This window comes from Brassica napus, chromosome A9 (assembly GCF_020379485.1).
Source record: "Brassica napus cultivar Da-Ae chromosome A9, Da-Ae, whole genome shotgun sequence".
Lineage (NCBI taxonomy): Eukaryota > Viridiplantae > Streptophyta > Magnoliopsida > Brassicales > Brassicaceae > Brassica > Brassica napus.
This window is the reverse complement of record NC_063442.1, coordinates 40,969,864-40,989,760: the sequence shown is the minus strand read 5'-3', so window position 1 is coordinate 40,989,760 and position 19,897 is coordinate 40,969,864. Positions and strand designations below refer to the sequence as shown.

Below are 19,897 nucleotides of genomic sequence, written 5' to 3'. Positions count from 1 at the left end.
ATTAATTTCATCAATTTTTGACCAAAGAAAATTAATTAGTCAATATTTTCATTAGCATGCAAGAAGGGAATAAACTTTTGAATAGATTACGTTTTCACTAACTTTAACGTCAGAAGTCAAAGATTCAAACATTAATGTTTCTCAATCTCTGACTTTAATGTTAAAGACTTAAAGCTAATGAAAAGGATATGTTCACTCAAGTCAACTTCATAATATTAAAATGCTAAGTACAAATTTTATTTATTACTCCCTCCGTTTTTTAATATAAGTCATTTTAGAGAAACTTTTTTGTTTCAAATTATATGTCGTTTTCGGTATTTTATGTAAAATTTATTAATAATTAATGTTGTATGACCAATGGTAATATATCTTCTATTTTTCTATTGGTTGAATTGTGGTTAGGTAAATAATTAATGATATTTTTGTCTAAAAAATATAAGAAATTAATGGTTTTCTTAATCTACGTATATAGCTGTAAAACGACTTATATTAAAAAACGGAGGGAGTACTAGTTTGGAAAAAATTTTAATGCGAAAGTTAATGCATTTCAGTATTAATCAGGAAGCAAAAATCAATTCAATTTCTTTTTGTTGACTATGTCCTTTATATAAATGACCGAACCTTGCTTCTTTTATCCATAATACACTTAAAGACACCAAAACAAACACATTAGTATATCTCAGTGAGGTTAATTGGAAGAGCAACAATGGCGGACGAGGTGATTCTGCTGGATTACTGGCCGAGTATGTTCGGAATGAGGACGAGGGTTGCTCTAGAGGAGAAGAACATCAAGTTCGACTACAGAGAACAAGACCTATTCAATAAGAGCCCGATTCTCCTCGAGATGAACCCGGTTCATAAGAAAATCCCGGTTCTCATCCACAATGGTAAACCGGTTTGTGAATCTCTCATCCAGGTCGAGTACATCGACGAGACTTGGCCAGGGGGCAACCCATTCCTTCCTTCTGATCCTTACCAAAGAGCTCAGGCCAAGTTTTGGGGAGATTTCATCGACAAAAAGGTAACTAAAAAAACTTTTTCTAAATATTTAAGCTTTTATTAGAGTTTGGTTTAATGTGATTAACAATTGTGGTTTTTAGGTGTATGGTCCAACGAGGTTGATCTGGGGAGCGAAAGGAGAGGAGCAAGAGGCGGGGACGAAGGAGTTCATTGAGATGCTCAAGATGCTAGAGTCTGAGCTTGGAGACAAGACTTACTTTGGAGGCGAAACATTCGGTTATGTGGATATAGCTATGATTGGATTCTACTGCTGGTTCGACGTTTTGGAGAAGTGTGGCAATTTTAGCATCGAAGCAGAGTGTCCAAAGCTGATTGCTTGGGCTAAAAGGTGTATGAAGAGAGAGAGTGTGGCTAAGTCTCTTCCTGATTCAGACAAGATCACTAAGTTCGTTCCTGAGCTAAAGAAAAAAATTGGCATCGAGTAGTTCTGTTATAACTTAATCTATGTTCTGTCTTTTTTCGTACCTTTTCAGTTGATGTTTTGTTTCTGCTCTGTTTGAAATTTGAAGTTCTCATAATAATACAAACATCCTCTAATAGTTTCACTAAACAAATGCTTCAATGGTTTTTAATCTTCTAGATCTCGATCGTGATGGAAAAAATCTGAAGAAGACTCTTGAGTCGTTTTAGGGTATCTAAACATGTTTGTTTCAAATAAAAGCAAAACCATAGCAGTCCTGACAACGATTCGGATACTTTAGGTCCAATATAAAACGGGCTATTCAAACTGGCCCTTAAATCAAATCAGTTTTGGACCTTTTGGTCTCTGTTCATGTTCTACTCAGTTTTTCTTCCTGTTTAGAGTTATGTGCAAGTCTTGTTAGCTTTTCTCTTGTTGATTTTTGTAAGATAATTAAACAAGTTTGAACCGAAACTGAAGTGCAGCAGGGGGGGTCCAAGTTAAGAAGTAGGTGTGGCACAGGCCCCACACTGTTTTTTTTTTTTAATTCTTTAGTAATTAATCGAAATTTATTTATAATTTTTTAATTTATATACAAATTAAACCTTGTGCGGTTGTGCCCCATACTAAATAATGTTCTCGGTCTGCCCCTTATATTTAACACATGCCGCGCAACATACCACACCTTTTAAACGTGGTTCCAGAAAGTAGGTGAGAATGGTAACAAACAAAAATAAGTGTTAGGTGACGTTCAGCCACGTGAAACTGATTCAGATTATTACATGGGTTGCTGTTTTACGTTTTCATTTCACAAGGAAAAAGCGTCTACAAAACATAGAAGTATTTATAAGAGCCTGAGAAGAGATGTTTTTTTTCTGAAAATTAACTGAAAGGGATGTTAGTTTGGATACTATAACTATATTAGATATTCTTTCACATTTGTTCCCAGCTATTAATTTTTTTAAGAACAGATAAACAAACTGCTTAGTAGTACTAGTGTGTACATATTGGACCGTATGTTAAAAAAAAGAAGAGAATTTTAAATACACTTTTGAGTTAAATAATAGCATATTGAGAATTAATACACTAGATTAAATAAATTTTAAAAAATTCTTTAGCTGTGTCAAAAAAATATTAGCTATGAAATATATATGTACACACTAGTTTATTAGTTTTTTTTTGCAACTTAATGTTATACAGCCTATACTATTATCCCGTTAAATTTTGTACTATAAGCTTGCATGTTCTTAGACAAAAACAAAACTTTAAACCCCCAATATTTAGATATTTGTCGACAAAAAAATAAACTCCTCCAAAATTTATCTTACTCTTTTTTGAGTTCAACGGAGTGATAATTATTATCAAGTATGCATGGCTAAACAAGCCACCCATGCAGCTGTAGTAGCATAAAGAAAAGACGCAGATTATTAATGCCACGCTATAATCTAATACCAAACCATTGTATAACGATCACACTTTATATAAGCTTTAAGCAAAGCTGCAAAAGAAAAAGCCCAGTTACGTACTAGTATTATTTAAAAGTTTTCAATACAAACAATATAACTTTTTAACAAAGATTGTGGATTCATTCTCATTTTGTTGGGCACATGCCGCACATCCTCTATAAATTACGATAACTTGCTTCTCAGTAAGCTAGCTTAACCAAATAGCAACAATAATGGCGGACGAGGTGATTCTTCTGGGTTATTGGCGGAGTACGTTCGGAGTGAGGACGAGGATTGCTCTTGAAGAGAAAGACATTAAATTTGGCTACAGAGAACAAGATCTGTTTAATAAAAGCGCCTTGCTCCTCGAGATGAACCCGGTTCATAAGAAAATACCGGTTCTCATCCACAATGGCAAACCAGTATGTGAATCTTTTATCCAGGTCGAGTACATCGACGAGACTTGGGCAGGTAAAAACCCACTCCTTCCTTCTGATCCTTACCAAAGAGCTCAGGCTAAGTTTTGGGGAGACTTCATTGACAAAATGGTATAAGGAAAAACATCATAAATATTTTTATCAAAATTATAAATATTTGGTTTCATTTGGTTAACGAGATGTGGTTAGGTGCCCGGGGTAGTGAGGTTGATGTGGGGAGCGAAAGGGGAGGAGCAAGAGGCGGGGAAGAAGGAGTTCGTAGAGATGCTCAAGACCGTAGAGTCGGAGCTTGGAGACAAGACTTACTTCGGAGGCGAAGCATTCGGTTATGTGGACATAGCTCTGATTGGATACTACTGCTGGTTCGACGCTTTTGAGAAGTATGGGAATTTTAGCATCGAAGCAGAGTGTCCTAAAATTATTGCTTGGGCTAAAAGGTGTATGAAGAGAGACAGTGTGGCTAAGTCTCTTCCTGATTCAGAGAAGGTCACTGAGCTCGTTCCTGAGCTAAAGAAAAAAATGGGTATCGAGTAGATCGATTATAATATCATTTATGTTCTGTCTTTTTCTTTTCTTTTCAGTTTTTGTTTTGTTCCAGCTTTGTTTGAAATCATTATAATAATACAAACATCCTCCAGTTGTTTCACTATGAGAAATGCTTTAATGGTTCTTCATTTTCTAGATCTTGATTGTGGTGGAAAGAACTAAATAGGATAATCATTCATTATCCACGGGCTATTGTGTCAGACGTTTCGAGTGACCACTTAAACAAAACTAATATTACATAATGTGTTGTTGGTTCGGAAGGATTATGGATTCTACTCCCAATCTCCTGATATCAAAAAAAAATGTAGTTACTTATTAGTTAGGTTTCAGACTTTCAGAGTATCCAAACATATCAGTTCTGGCAAGTGTCAAAGATTCATCCCAAGTACTTTTAGGTCCAATTAAAAACGTGGCGCAGCGTATCAACGGTAACTCAGCTCAAATCTAAAGATTTAGGTTAAATCTTTAGAGACCTGACTTCTTGAATCGAAGAACTTAATCAAATTCGATACAAGGCTCTCAGATTGATGACAGAATCGAATCAATGCAAGGCTTTAGAGAAACTCTAGTTTATTATCTTTCAAAACTAATTATCAAAAGCACAATTAGAATGCCTTATATAGGCTATTAGGGTCGGTTTATAAACCTCCAAACCCTTGACTAAATAGGAAAACTTATAAATAAGAAAAGACATTATAACTTATCTAAGAAAAGGAAATCACATAAAGCCGTTGAGAAACAAACGTTGCTTGTTGGTGAAGCAATCATGATGCTGCATCAGGTCCCCCGGGGTGAGAAAGATTCGACCTCGAATCGTGGATGGCGTCTGGAGGAACATAACGCGACAAGTACTTCACGTTAAACACATCAGACGTCGTAATGTCAGCCGGTAATTGCAGACGGTAGGCGTTATCATTGATGCGTTCAAGTACTTGAAGAGGACCAATCTTCTTTGCTTTAAGCTTGTTGTAGGTATGAGCTGGCATCCTGTCTCTCGTGAGAAATGCCCATACAAGATCACCGGCTTCAAACACAAGACGCCTGCGATGAACATCAGCCGCAGCTTTATATTTTGAAGCCGAAGCTTCCAAATTTGTGACCACCTGTCCATGAACCTTAAGTATATCATCAATTAAATCATCAGCCCCTCCATGAAGTCGTACACGATCAGGGAGAGTAGCAAGGTCAAGTGGCCCACGCGGAACAACAGCATATATAACTTGGAATGGGCTAAACCCAGAGCTACGGTTAAGTGCACGATTGTGTGCAAACTCTGCTTGAGGCAGTTTAGAATCCCATGACTTTATAGAATCGCCGACTAAGCAACGAAGTAAGTTTCCCAAAGAACGATAAGTAACTTCAGTTTGACCATCTGTTTGAGGATGATACGCCGAACTCATGTCAAGAGTAGTTCCAAGCATCTTCCACAAAGAACGCCAAAAATGTCCCAAAAAACGAGAGTCACGATCAGAGACTATGGACGTTGGTAATCCATGTAAACGGTAGACTTCCCGAAAGAATAAGGTAGCAACTTGGAGAGCATCAGTAGTTCGCTTACAAGGAATGAAGTGAACCATTTTAGAAAAACGATCAACCACCACAAAGATCGAATCAAAACCCTTTTGAGTACGCGGAAGTCCCATCACAAAGTCCATACTAATGTCTGACCATGGTTGTGTTGGTACAGGTAGAGGCAAATAAAGACCAGCGTTGGTGGCATGACCCTTTGATGTTTGGCATGTAACACACCGTTCCACGTACCGTTCAACGTCACGGCGTAAAGATGGCCAAAAATAAGAAGTGGAGACGAGGTGTAAAGTTCTATCACGCCCAAGATGACCTTCATTATGTATCTCAGAGATAAGCTTGAGTCTAAGGCTCGAATCCGGAATGCATAAACGATCCCCACGAAAAAGGAAGCCATCGTGAAGTGTATAATCACGCGAGAGGCCAGACTGAACTTCGGCCAGAACTCGACCAAAGAAGATATCCGATGGGTAAAGATCAGCAAACGTTCCCAAGCCCGGAACAGAGACATGAAGAACAGTCAACAAGTTATGGCATCGACTCAAGGCATCTGCTACGCGGTTGGAAAGACCTGAAGTATGCTTGATCACAAAAGTAAATTGCTGTAAGTAAGCAACCCATGCAGCATGTCTTGCAGAAACTTTATCCTGGCTGCTAAGATGCTTGAGTGCATCATGGTCTGTAAAAAGAACAAACTCCTTATGAAAAAGGTAATGTCGCCAATGCTTTATAGATTGCACCACTGCATAGAACTCGATGTCATAAGTACTATAACGCATGCGAGCACCACTGATCTTCTCGCTGAAGAAGGCTATAGGACGACCACGCTGACTTAGAACCGCACCAATCCCCGTTTTAGAGGCATCACAATGAAGCTCAAAAACTTGAGAAAAATCTGGAAGAGCAAGAATCGGCGCAGAACTGAGCTTTCTTTTGATTGCCTCAAAGGCCATATCAGCCTCGGCAGTCCAAACAAACTGACCTTCTCGACGAATACAATCAGTTAAGGGCGCCATTAAGCTACTGAACTGTGCAACAAACCGTCGATAAAAAGATGCCAGACCGTGGAAACTGCGTGTTTCAGTAAGCGTTGACGGAGTTGGCCATGTTTTAATTGCTTCCACTTTGCTGGGATCCACGGCTAGCCCACTTGCAGAGACGATATAACCAAGGAAGTGAACCTGAGAAGAACCGAACTCGCACTTCTTCTTGGTGGCGAACAATTTATCACGACGGAGCACAAGGAGAACTTCGTGCAAGTGGTCCAGATGCTCGGCCAGAGTCATGCTGAAGATTAAAATATCATCAAAATAGACAACCACGAACTTCCCTATAAAAGGGCGCAGAGCTTGATTCATGACTCGCATAAACGTGCTTGGCGCATTTGATAACCCAAAGGGCATCACAAGCCATTCAAAAAGTCCTTCACGAGTTTTAAACGCCGTTTTCCATTCATCTCCTGGACGAATCCTGATTTGGTGATAGCCACTCTTTAGATCGAGTTTCGAGAACACGGACGCAGCCCCAATTTGATCTAATAAATCATCAAGGCGAGGGATTGGGAATCTGTAACGAACTGTTATTTTGTTGATAGCGCGACTGTCAACACACATTCGCCAAGAACCATCCTTCTTAGGTATTAACAATGCGGGAACTGCGCAGGGGCTTAGACTTTCGCGTAAGAAACCCTTGACGATGAGTTCTTCCACTTGTCTTCGGAGTTCTTCGTGTTCATTAGGACTCATGCGATAATGAGCTCTGTTCGGGAGTACTGCATCGGGAACGAGATCAATGCGATGTTGAATATCACGGAGAGGAGGAAGGCCAGATGGCAAGTCATCGGGGAAGACATCTTGAAATTCGTCAAGTAAAGCTGTAAACGCGCTAGGGACTGATGGAAGTGTCGTGGGTGGCTCTGTAGCTAACAGAATAAACACAAATCCTTCTTCCCGAAGTGTAGCTTCAAACGGTTTGCGTTGCAGAATTAACGCGTGTGAGGATGGTAAGCTCTGTTTCTCTGGTAACGACGGCTGGAGAGTAAAATTACGATTTTGAAAACGAAAACTGTAGGTATTGAGGTAGCCGTCATGTTGAATGCGACGATCGAATATCCATGGCCGGCCAAGAAGCATATGGCAAGCATCCATGGGCGCAACATCACAGTGAATTTGATCATTATAAGAATCACCAACCGAGAATGAGATCAACGCGCGACGAGTGATCAGTAAATCTGTCTTTTTGTCTAGCCAGGCAAGCTTGTAAGGATAAGGGTGAAGTTCTGTAGCCAAGCTAAGTTTGTTCACAACATCCTCAGCCACCACGTTTTCACTACTACCAGAGTCAATAATGAACTTGCAGACCTTTCCTCCAATGGTACACTTAGAATGAAAAAGATTTTTGCGTTGAGGATTCTCATTGCCGCTATGAGGAGCAAGACAAACTCGGCGAAGCATTAATGCGGTACCAGTGTCCGCTGTTAGTACTTCAGTATCATCGACGATGTCGGGAATTTCTTCATCATAAACGACTTCAACATCGTTACCTGCTGTGTCGAGAAGAAGACCACGACGGTTCCGGGTTGGGCAGTTCGCCTGTCGATGGCCAATTTCTCCACAAGAGAAGCATCGAAGGGAACTTGGGCGTGTCTGTCGAGTATCAAGTGGTACAATGGCCGTCTCTGTTTTAGCAGAGGATGTATCATCACTTGCGACTGGAGCTGTTGGTAACGGAGTGGTACGAACGGGACGAGATGACGTCCAGGACAAGCTACCCGTTTTTGTTTGAGCTTCAATTGTGACTGCTTGCTGATGAGCTTCCGCCAGTGTTAGCGGGTTGAACAAGTTGATTGTATGCTGAATCTGTTGTCGAAGACCGGCAGTGAACCGTGCGACAAGTTGACGTTCAGAATCCTGTATGTCAACACGAGTCAGGAGTAAGAAAAATTCCGTAGAATAATCAGCAACAGAACGCGGTCCTTGACGAATATTATGTAGACGTTGGAACATAGTCTGATCATAATTATACGGCAGGAATGTTTTCTTCAACTTTGACTTCAATTTATCCCATGAAACGATTTTTTGCTTGCCGAGACGAGCTCGCGTTGCTTTCTGTTGTGTCCACCATGCCGCTGCTTTATTTCGAAACCGCATGGTTAGAACAGGAACACATCTATCCATTGGGACTCTTTTGAATTCCAGAATTTCTTCAACCGTAACAATCCAATCAAGTAGTTCTTCAGCGGAGGAGTTGCCATGGAATTCAGGGATTTCTGTTTTAAATCCTTTTTCCCATTGAAAACCGTCATTATCTCTGGGGGCAGCTTCACGAACTACAGCACGGTTTTCTCGGAGTGGAGCAAAAGGATTATCGGCGAACAGGTTCTCATCTCTATCATCTTCTCCATCTGTTTCATTATCTTCATTATTGGCGGGTAGTGGGGCGTTGCGTTGAACGTTGAGGTTCTGAAGGGCGGCTGTGATGGTTTGCATCTAGGCTTGAAGCTCAGCGATTGCATCACGGGTGATTTCTGCTTCGGTTCGAACAGGTACGCGACGAGGTCTTGCCATGATGATCGAAAAAAATTTCAAGGAGCGTAGCAAAGCTCTGATACCAACCTGGCGCAGCTTATCAACGGTAACTCAGCTCAAATCTAAAGATTTAGGTTAAATCTTTAGAGACCTGACTTCTTGAATCGAAGAACTTAATCAAATTCGATACAAGGCTCTCGTATTGATGACAGAATCGAATCAATGCAAGGCTTTAGAGAAACTCTAGTTTATTATCTTTCAAAACTAATTATCAAAAGCACAATTAGAATGCCTTATATAGGCTATTAGGGTCGGTTTATAAACCTCCAAACCCTTGACTAAATAGGAAAACTTATAAATAAGAAAAGACATTATAACTTATCTAAGAAAAGGAAATCACATAAAGCCGTTGAGAAACAAACGTTGCTTGTTGGTGAAGCAATCATGATGCTGCATCAAAACGTGCCATTAAATTTGCTCTTAAATTATATGTAATAGAATTAAAAATTATACAATAATATAATGTGTGCTATCTAATATTTAAAACAAAACTTAGGTTCACCTTAGAGCATCATTAATGGTGAAATATCTCCGACACAGTTTCATATGCATTTATATTATTATTTTAATATAATATATTTATCTGATTAAATCTTTATCTTGTAAAAGCAATCAGACCAATAGGAAAACAACAGCTATAGAAACTCCTTCTTGTTCGGTCCTAAAACTAATCTTACTTTTTCTTACTTTACCATATCTTATTATTATTTTTGTAAGATGTCATTGTTTAGAAAGTACCGTTAATGATACTTTTAGGGGGTGAACCTTAAAATTTATATCATCTTTTATGACCAATCAAAACATCACGTTAGATTATTAAATAAAAAATATAAACGTTTTTAAAAAGTAACAAGAAAAAATGACGTCAATTTTAATGACGCTAATGCTGCCAGGTAAATCTTAAACTATAAATCTTAAATTCTAAATTAAGATATAAGATTTGGATTTATGGTTTAAGATCTAGAATTTGGATTTAGAGTATAGAGTTTAGGTTTATGATCTAGAATTTGAGTATAGAATTTAGGGTCTAGAATTTATGATTTAAAATTTAGGGTTTTGGCTGGTGACGTTATTTAAAATTAGAGTCATTTTTTTAACTATTTTTTTCTAATTTTATATTATTTATTTAATAATCTACGTGGTAATTTGATTAGTTTTTGTTCTTAAAAAATCTGGTCCTTAAATCCAATTAATAAGCGTCTAGACTCTACAGACATATTTTAAAAGATCCTACAAAGATATGTTTGGATATAATTATATTAGATATTTTCGGATTTGTTCCCAACTCTTAGTTATCTATTTGAAAAGACAAACAAACTACTGTCGATATTACTAGAGTGTGTGTTAAGAGAATACTGAAATACATTTTGACTTAAATAATAGTGTAATTCAAATTAATAAGTATGGATATAATTACTATACAGTATAACATTTATATTAAAATTATAAAAACTGAAAAATTAGCTATGTAACATTGTGATAGTCCCCTAAACATTATTTGCAAAGTGATTTTGATACACGTCCTCTATACAATCATTTTTACTAAATAAGTACGAAACGACATGATAGAATTGATGACATGACTTATGACTAAATGTGATATGAACAATTATATTTATTGTTTATTTATATTTTTGAAATTTTGTATAGAATATGATAGTAAATTATACATCATCATTGAAATAAATCAATTCAAATATGAAATAAATAGCATAATAATAAAATATAATAATATTTTACAAATTTTAAATATTATTTATATTTATTTTTTATAATTATATAAATTTACTACTAAAAAGGATTTACATTTTTTTTACAGTTTAAAAAAAATTAATCATAATATATTAGCTCTTTTGTATATCTACAAATTTTAGAAATATTATTTAGTTATACTCTTTAATAATTATACGACTTTAATATCAAATTTTTTAATTAATTTTATCCAAGTTTATTTAATATATTTTATTCAAAAATAGATAAAAATCTATCTAAGATTATAATTTAAAATAGACAAAATTATTTATTTTATCTTAATTTTATGTTCAATTAAATCAAAATTTATATTGAAATATAAATTATTATTTTTTAAATCTCACGGCACATAGTGTAGGGAACACATAGTATATCATTATACTAGGTTAAGACCCATGCCTTTCGCGTGATGAATATTATATAAACATTATTTTTATGTATTCTCTTACATATTATGTAATGATAAATATATTAAATATTAAAATTCAGTAACTATTTCATATATTACTAAAATGATGAGAACACATAAATAATTTGTTTTATCCGAACAAACACTTTTTCTATTTTATATGGTCTATAAATAAATTTAAATGAGATTAACATAGATATATAGTATATTTTAATATTGATATTTATTAAATAATTATGTCAACACATATTTTTCTTTAATCATTTGTATCTTTTTATAACAAAAACTTTAAATCACTAATAACAAAAAATTTCACTGTGTGATGTTTAATCATTTTAGTAATTTATAATTTTTTAAAAGAATTCAATGTAAATTTAAAATTTAAATTTTAAGTTTTCAATATTTGTTCAAAGCATTTATCAAAAAGATAATTACAAAGCAAATTTCAAAATTAAAATATTTTTTATATTTTTATATGGTATATAGTTTAATTTAAATGATATTAATATATATATATATATATATATATATTAATCTTAATATTTATTAAATGAGATTTCATACTTATATGATTGTGTAATCTTTTGTATCCTGTAATAAAAATTTTAAACCATGGTCCACGAAAATTTTAATGTGAGATTTTTAACAGTTTTAGTAATTTATAGTTGTTTTCAAAAATTTAAAATTTAACATATACGGAAAAAAATTAAATTTTAATTATACGGTTAATGCAGTTGTTTAATTTATTTTAATAAGTTAAAATAAAAAAATGATAAAAATACACTAATTTTTATTAAATCTTTATTATTCAAAATCATATATACTTTAACCACATTAAGAAATTTCGTAATTTTTATTTATGGAAAGAGTGAAGAACTTTAGTAATTAATTTATGGTTAAGTTTAATAAAATATTATTATATATTTTGGTGGACCAACTTATTTTTTTTAGAAATTTTAAAAATTATTGTGGTGATGACACATTGTTAATTCACATACCCTGAATAAAATACGTGTTAAAATTTATTTAAAAGTTGTCAATAAAGTATCGTGGGTCCATTCTCTTTTTGTTGGGCATATCCACTATAAATAATACTCCAGTAACCTTGCTTCTCTTCACCACACACCTTCATTAAGACACAAAACAAACAAATAATAGAATATCTCAGTAACAATGGTGGACGAGGTGATTCTTCTGGATTACTGGCCGAGTTTGTTCGGAGTGAGGACGAGGATTGCTCTAGAGGAGAAAAACGTAAAATTCGATTACATAGAACAAGATCTGTGTAATAAAAGTGCCTTGCTCCTCGAGATGAACCCGGTTCATAAGAAAATACCGGTTCTCATCCACAATGGCAAACCGGTCTGTGAATCTCTCATCCAGGTCGAATTCATTGACGAGACTTGGCCAAAGGCGAACCCCCTCCTTCCTTCTGATCCTTACCAAAGAGCTCAGGCCAGGTTTTGGGGAAATTTCATCGACCAAATGGTAAAATAAAAAAAACTTATAAAGATCGAAAGGCAAGAAACGTTAATATTTGGTTTAATATAATTAACAAAATGTGGTTAGCTGCCCGGTCTAGGGAAATTGATGTGGGGAGCGAACGGTGAGGAGCAAGAGGAGGGGAAGAAGGAGTTCGTAGAGATGCTCAAGACGGTAGAGTCCGAGCTTGGAGACAGGACTTACTTTGGAGGCGAAACATTTGGTTATGTGGACATAGCTCTGATTGGATACTACTGCTGGTTCGACGCTTTTGAGAAGTATGGGAATTTTAGCATCGAAGCAGAGTGTCCTAAAATTATTGCTTGGGCTAAAAGGTGTGTGAAGAGAGACAGTGTGGCTAAGTCTCTTCCTGATTCAGAGAAGGTCACTGAGCTCGTTCCTGAGCTAAAGAAGAAAAAACGGGTCGAGTAGATCGGTCATTTTTATGTTTTGTTTTTGCTATGCTTCAAGCCATCATAATAATACAATCATTCTGCGAGGTGGTTTGGGTAATAAGAGCATGTTTCATCTTTGTTTCATTACGATAAATGCTTGGGGAAAGAAGGCAAGAAGATTCTGATTTATCGAGTGTAGACATTTAACATATTGAAGACCGTTAGTTATTAATAATTGCTTTATATTTGTCATATACTTTGGCGAAAACGCCAAATCAACCCAAAACAATAACATTTGGGTTTGGTCGGTTTCTATATTTCAACCAGTGCCGGCTTAGAGTATGTTGTCGCACATCGTTTTCAGGGAACGAATCGTGACCACCAGAAAAAGCCCGTGACGTATTTGCACCAATAATACAAATCCAATAAAAATAGCAAAGTTATTGGGCCATATTGGGCCAAAGTATATTGTGTATGTAAACGGAGTTATATTGTGTATGTAAACGGAGTTTGTATATGAGCCAGGGTATCTATCGTACTTGTATATATGAAATGTTCTTGGCTGAATATAAAAACTTGTCTCTTAACTTTTAATTATAAAAACTAAAAATCGCTAAGTAAATATTTTATTTAAGAGCCGATTTTTATATTCCGTTAAGAATTAGTCCTCGCTACTTGATGAATAAGAATGATCGTTATACACTTTGTAACCTTCTTGACAAGATATCCGAGCCCTCAACCTAACCTAAAACTGCAACAAAGTTTTTAACTCAATTTAATATTTGTTTCATTGTATTTTTACCTTAAAATACTTATGAATGAAAAAGAAAATTGAAAAAAAAAAATTTCTTATGAATGGTGTTAAATTTGAGGAATGAAAAAAAAACTAGTCATTCCCATTCATTCATTTGGTTACTATTCATACATACTTCTCCCAGTATACCATAGCATAGTAGTACATCATGTGACCGGAGAAATATCACTTTCACAACATTGTAACACGATACATGTGTTCCCTGCATGAAAGGAGACCGCCTAGTAGTATTATACCATATATTTTATAGTTTTTTTTGGAGGGGTGATTAAAATTGATGTTTGAATAACACCGAATTAATTTACCATTCGAACACAGCTCATATAAACATTTGTTTGAATATACATCCAAAAAGGTTTTTTTTTTTTTTGAACATTGGCTTAAAAGGTTTAAACATAAGAGAGACATGTCTGCTAAAACACAAGAATAAGCATGCATGTAATATAACAAGAAACGGCCACAAATAACGTTTAAAAATAATAAGTCACGAGATATTCCAATACAATAATACAACATACTGCTTGATTTTTTAATAACTACTTGCTCGTAATATTCAATATTTCACAATACTTTCTGAATAGATTAGTTTTTAATTAGTTTGAATATATATGGCTTCTCTCAGAATATATATTCAATGCTTGATTATGGGTCACGAGATTGGACAAGCTCAAAAATTTAATATCCTATATATAAACATGGTTCACGTTTTGAAAATATATAAACGAAGAATTATTGGCTTCAAAAAGTTCAAGAATCAAACCTAGGGTAAATGTTATCAAATACATTAATGCTTCTATTGTTTATTTATTTTAGAGACGGTGTAAACTTAAGATTGAACTGAGAAACTAAAGACGTCAAAATAAAAACAAATATGAGATGACGTACGGGGCCTGGATACAAATAATTGGTTCTAGAGCATCGTATTAATATTACAATGAGTTATAGCCTAGCTCACATGTTTCTTCTAGGGAGTGCGAGGAGTGTCATGAATACCGAAATTAATTGCATTCACCAACCCTATCGATCCAACACTTGCTTCACCACTTGCTTCACCACCACTTGTTTTTTTTTTTGCTTCACCACCACTTGTTTATAACCACATTTTTTCCTTAGCAACCATAACAAGAGAGCGAGATAAAGAAAGAAGAGATAAAATAAAAATTTGAAGAAGATAATGGAGAAGAGCGATGATCATCACAAGACTAGCCACGGTGGTGCTGCGGCGGAGAAGTGGGAGGAGGTTAGTACTGCAATCCGAACCGCAGAGACAATGCTCCGGTTAGCTCCGGTGGGGCTTTGTCTTGCGGCGCTTGTTATCATGCTTAAAGACTCTCAGAATAATGAGTTCGGTTCAGTTTCTTATTCCAATCTCTCAGCTTTCTGGTATGTATACATAGATATATAATTATTCTAATTTACTATATTCAATATTTAGAGTCACATATCCTTAATTATACACTATATACAATTAGTATTTGTGAGATGGTGTTCCTAAACTCACCGAAACACACAAAATTCGTTGTAGTTCCAAGAGGCTGACACACACACATATATATATATAATTTGTAAGTAGACCCCAGTATTTACAGGTTTATTAACTTCCTAGACCGTTAGACCAAATAAACCGTGCTTTAATTATTATTATACAATATACCAAACCATGAAGACATGCATGTATTGTTAATCAATGTACATTTGTTGACTATTTAAGTTAGCATAGATAGGATTTGATTGATAAGGATTAAATGGTTACGATATGGATGAAAGTGTAATGAATAATAATGTTAACATTAATGAACTTACAATTAATTAGGGAGTAATTCTTAGGTTCACCCCCTAAAGTGAACCTCTAGGTTCACCAACCAATAGTGTTTGAGTATTTGATATTTGATATCTTTTAAAAAAGGAAACAACATTGAATTTCCAAATAAGATTATCTTTTTAAAATAAAACAATAAAAATACATAAAAATAGTTACAAAAAATAAATAAATAAATATTTTTAAGTCTTTAGCAAAATACTAAACCCTATACCTTAAATCTTAAACCCGAAACCCTAAACCTTAGACTTTGGATAAACTCTAAACGTTTAAAAATCTTAAACCCTAAATCATACATTAAAAACTAAATTTTAATAACACTAAACCCTAAATCCTAATCACTAAACCCTAAACCCTTGGGTAAACTCTGAACCCTTGGATAAATCATAAACTCTAGAGTTTAATTTTAAATATTTTTGATTTACAGTTTATGATTTATCCAAGAGTTCAGGGTTTATCCAAGGGTTTAGGGTTTAGTGATTAGGATTTAGGGTTTAGTGTTATTAAAATTTAGTTTTTAATGTATGATTTAGGGTTTAAGATTTTCAAACATTTAGAGTTTATCCAAAATTTAAGGTTTAGGGTTTAAGATTTAGGGTATAGGGTTTAGTATTTTGCTGAAGACTTAAAAATATTTATTTATTTATTTTTTGTAACTATTTTTATGTATTTTTATTGTTTTATTTTAAAAAGATAATCTTATTTGAAAATTCAATGTTGTTTCCTTTTTTAAAAGATATCAAATATCAAATACTCAAACACTATTGGTTGGTGAACCTAGAGGTTCACCCTAGGGGCTGAACCCAAGAATTACTCTTCACCCTAGGGGATGAACCCAAGAATTACTCTTAATTAGGTACATTTTTTTTTGAAAAAAAATACAATTAGGTACTTGGTGCACGCAAATGGAATTTGTGCAGGCTACTCTCTCCTGTCAGCAGCTATTGCAGCCATGCCTGGTTCTTCTTCTACAATGCCTCGTGTTTGGACCTTCTTCTGTCTTGACCAGGTCTCATATCAGATCTTGATACATTCGGTTTTATTGATCAAATGATCATCTAGTAATACTAACTAATTTCACAACATGGTCATCTCAGATTCTGACATACGTGGTTCTTGCTGCTGGAGCTGTGTCTACTGAAGTTCTGTACTTAGCCTACAAAGGAGACAATGCCATTACGTGGAGCGATGCGTGCAGCTCCTTTGGTAGTTTCTGCCATAGAGCCACTGCTTCTGTTATAATCACATTCGTCGTGGTTTGCTTATATGTCCTTCTGTCTCTCATTTCCTCTTATAAGCTCTTTACTCGCTTTGATCCACCAGCCATCGTTGACTCCAACAAAAACGTCGAAGTTGCTGTCTTTGGAAATTGATCCGTAGATATTTTCTTTAAGACATCTCTAAAGTGTCACGTTTACATGTTTCTACTGTTTTTATTATTAACTTTGTCTTTAACCAAGAAAAAGAATGCTTTTATGATTGGGTCCTTTTCACGTGCTTGCTTTTATCCGAGTACGACTTATAAAATTCAAGTATCCTTTCCTATGTTTTCAGTTCTTCTTTCTTTTGTTATAAATTGCGAAATAGCATTATAAGTGAGTGAGAGGTAATTTTTATGGATGTTCTCAACTCCTCCTCACTTGAATCTTTTGCGTTTGAGCATGCTTTGGGTGGCATAATTCATCATTAAATAAATTTCATGATTTCGTGGGACACAAGTCTTAGGCAACGAGGAAGGAAGGTGACTTTCAAGAATACAGAAGCTAAAAGCATGGCCGAAGATTTAGACGAGCAATTGCTGGATTCTGATACTTTCAACAAAGAAGAACTGGACTTGTAATATGATGTTTGGTTCCTTCAATTTTCTCTAATACTTGGGAGTCATAGTGGCAAAGAGGGTTTGAATCTTGAGCTTGACAAATGCAAACCAGCCATTGACATCTCACTACAAGAAAACTCAAGCTTAACGAGGAATATTAACGAGGAAAAAAAACCCTCGTAAGTTTACGTCAACTTTACGAGGATTTTACGTGAATAACGGTATCATCGTTATTTCCTCGTAAACTAACGACAAAAACCGTTCGTCGTAAAGTCGATGTAATGTGACGTGTCATTTACGAGGAAATAACGATGATATCATGTTTCACGTACGTTCCTCGTAAAGTAGACGTAAACTTCGCGTCTTATTTACGAGGAAACTATTTACTTGGATTTAGCGAGGAAATTTTAAATCCACCAACTTTGTAAGTGACACACGTTTTTTTTTGCACCTAATTAATTTTGAATCCACCAACTTTGTAAGTGACACACGGAGATTATTGAAGTCGAATTTCCAGGGATACTGAAGCTGAAATGCGTCCTCTTCAAATGTGAATGGTTCAACCCCGTCGTCAACAGAGGTGTTCGGTCTAACAAATTCGGTGTAGTTGATGTCAACGGTGGACGACGGTACAACAAATTCGAGCCTTTCATCTTAGCTTCACAAGCAAACCAAGTTAGCTTCCTTCCATACTCTCGGATGAGAGATTCGGGTATAAATTGGTTAGCAGTGATCAAAGTAACACCTCGAGGACGAATCATCAGTGGAGAAGAACCACCATTGCAAGAAGAACAGATAAATGAAGTCGAGGAACCTGAACAAGAAATTGATGACATCCTTCTCATTGATCCGCATAATCACGAGTACGAAGATCTTACCGATGATGCCACATACGAAGCTGTTGAAGACGAGTTTAATGAAAATGAAGACATTTCTAGTGATGACGAGAATGTCGATGAATCCGATTGATGTATTTTCGATTTTGTGTAGTTTGTTTTATGAATAAGGTAATGTGAGAGTTTGTTTTATGAATAAGGTAATGTGGGAGTTTGTTTTGTGAATAAGAAAATGTGGGAGTTTGTTTTATGAATAAGTAAAAGTGGAAATTGTGGTTTGGAATATATGAATTAGAAGATAAGGAATTGTGGTTTGAAATGAAAATAAAGATAGGGTTTGGAATATATGAAGTAGAAGATAAGGAATATAGGGTTTGGGGTTTCGGATTTTAGGGATTTAAACGGAATACTCGTTAATTCTTCGTATGTTGACGTTGAACTTACAACGAATTCCTCGTTTATTCCACGTAGGAGAGATTCGTCGTAAATACCACGTAGGACAAATTCGTCGTAAATACCACGTAGGAGAGATTCGTCGTAAATACCACGCAAAATAAATGATGAACGCGGCCCACTTTAATTCCACGTAGGACGGAATCGTCGTAAAAACCACGTAACCAAAATCGTCGTAAACACCTCGTACTGTAAAAACTAGAAAAAAAAAGAAAAAGAAGAAATATACTCGATTTTGTGTAGTTTGTTTTATGAATAAGGTAATGTGAGAGTTTGTTCTATGAATAAGGTAATGTGGGAGTTTGTTTTGTGAATAAGAAAATGTGGGAGTTTGTTTTATGAATAAGTAAAAGTGAGAATTGTGGTTTGGAATATATGAATTAGAAGATAGGAAATTGTGGTTTGGAATGAAAATAAAGATAGGGTTTGGAATATATGAAGTAGAAGATAATGAATATGGGGTTTGGGGTTTGGGGTTTCGGATTTTAGGGATTTAAACGGAATACTCGTTAATTCCTCGTATGTTGACGTCGAACTTACGACGAATTCCTCGTTTATTCCACGTAGGAGAGATTCGTCGTAAATACCACGTAGGACAAATTCGTCGTAAATACCACGTAGGACAAATTCCTCGTTTATTCCACGTAGGAGAGATTCGTCGTAAATACCACGTAGGACAAATTCGTCGTAAATACCACGTAACCAAAATCGTCGTAAACACCTCGTACTGTAAAAACTAGAAAAAAAAGAAAAAGAAGAAATATACTGGATTTACATGTGGCAAGACTTCCAGCAATTATATTACTTAAGTCTCACCAACATAAATTCCAATATCATCTTCTCTTCCTTTTTTCTCAAATTTTTATAATTTGAATAGGATTGGATTTGAGAGTATGATGTTAGATAGGGTGTGATTTGGGAGTTTGGGTGTGGGTTGAGAAGGAGAGTTACGGGTATATTTATAGGGAAGCTTTCCTCGGTAATTCCACGTAAGCAAAATCGTCGTAACGTCCTCGTACCTAAAAAACACGGGCCTTTGTAATTCCTCGTAACTTCCTCGTATAATAAAACGCGGGCCTTTGTAATCTCTCGCTGTTTCGTCGTAAAAAAAAACACGGGCCTCTGTAATTCGTCGTAAAATTACGAGGAATTTGCG

General features: G+C 35.3%; 4 protein-coding genes across 4 annotated transcripts; all 4 read left to right on the top strand.

Annotated features, from left to right (window-relative positions):
- The first annotated feature begins 629 nt into the window (after positions 1–629).
- On the top strand, positions 630–1,574 carry LOC125578567 (glutathione S-transferase U25). The gene is made up of 2 exons (XM_048741665.1): positions 630–1,021; positions 1,101–1,574. Exons 1-2 carry the CDS (start codon positions 707–709, stop codon positions 1,443–1,445), a joined length of 660 nt encoding a protein of 219 aa, XP_048597622.1. The 5' UTR covers positions 630–706; the 3' UTR covers positions 1,446–1,574.
- Positions 1,575–2,948: 1,374 nt separating this feature from the next.
- On the top strand, positions 2,949–3,951 carry LOC106434898 (glutathione S-transferase U25). The gene is made up of 2 exons (XM_048741664.1): positions 2,949–3,413; positions 3,492–3,951. Exons 1-2 carry the CDS (start codon positions 3,099–3,101, stop codon positions 3,834–3,836), a joined length of 660 nt encoding a protein of 219 aa, XP_048597621.1. The 5' UTR covers positions 2,949–3,098; the 3' UTR covers positions 3,837–3,951.
- An 8,280-nt stretch (positions 3,952–12,231) lies between these two features.
- LOC106366750 (glutathione S-transferase U25-like) lies at positions 12,232–13,232 on the top strand. Its single transcript, XM_013806412.3, has 2 exons — positions 12,232–12,611; positions 12,693–13,232. Exons 1-2 carry the CDS (start codon positions 12,297–12,299, stop codon positions 13,035–13,037), a joined length of 660 nt encoding a protein of 219 aa, XP_013661866.2. The 5' UTR covers positions 12,232–12,296; the 3' UTR covers positions 13,038–13,232.
- A 1,542-nt stretch (positions 13,233–14,774) lies between these two features.
- On the top strand, positions 14,775–17,180 carry LOC106434892 (CASP-like protein 2A1). The gene is made up of 3 exons (XM_013875741.3): positions 14,775–15,197; positions 16,522–16,642; positions 16,731–17,180. The coding sequence occupies exons 1-3, from the start codon at positions 14,989–14,991 to the stop codon at positions 17,004–17,006; spliced, it is 606 nt and encodes a 201-aa protein (XP_013731195.2). The 5' UTR covers positions 14,775–14,988; the 3' UTR covers positions 17,007–17,180.
- Positions 17,181–19,897: the final 2,717 nt, after the last annotated feature.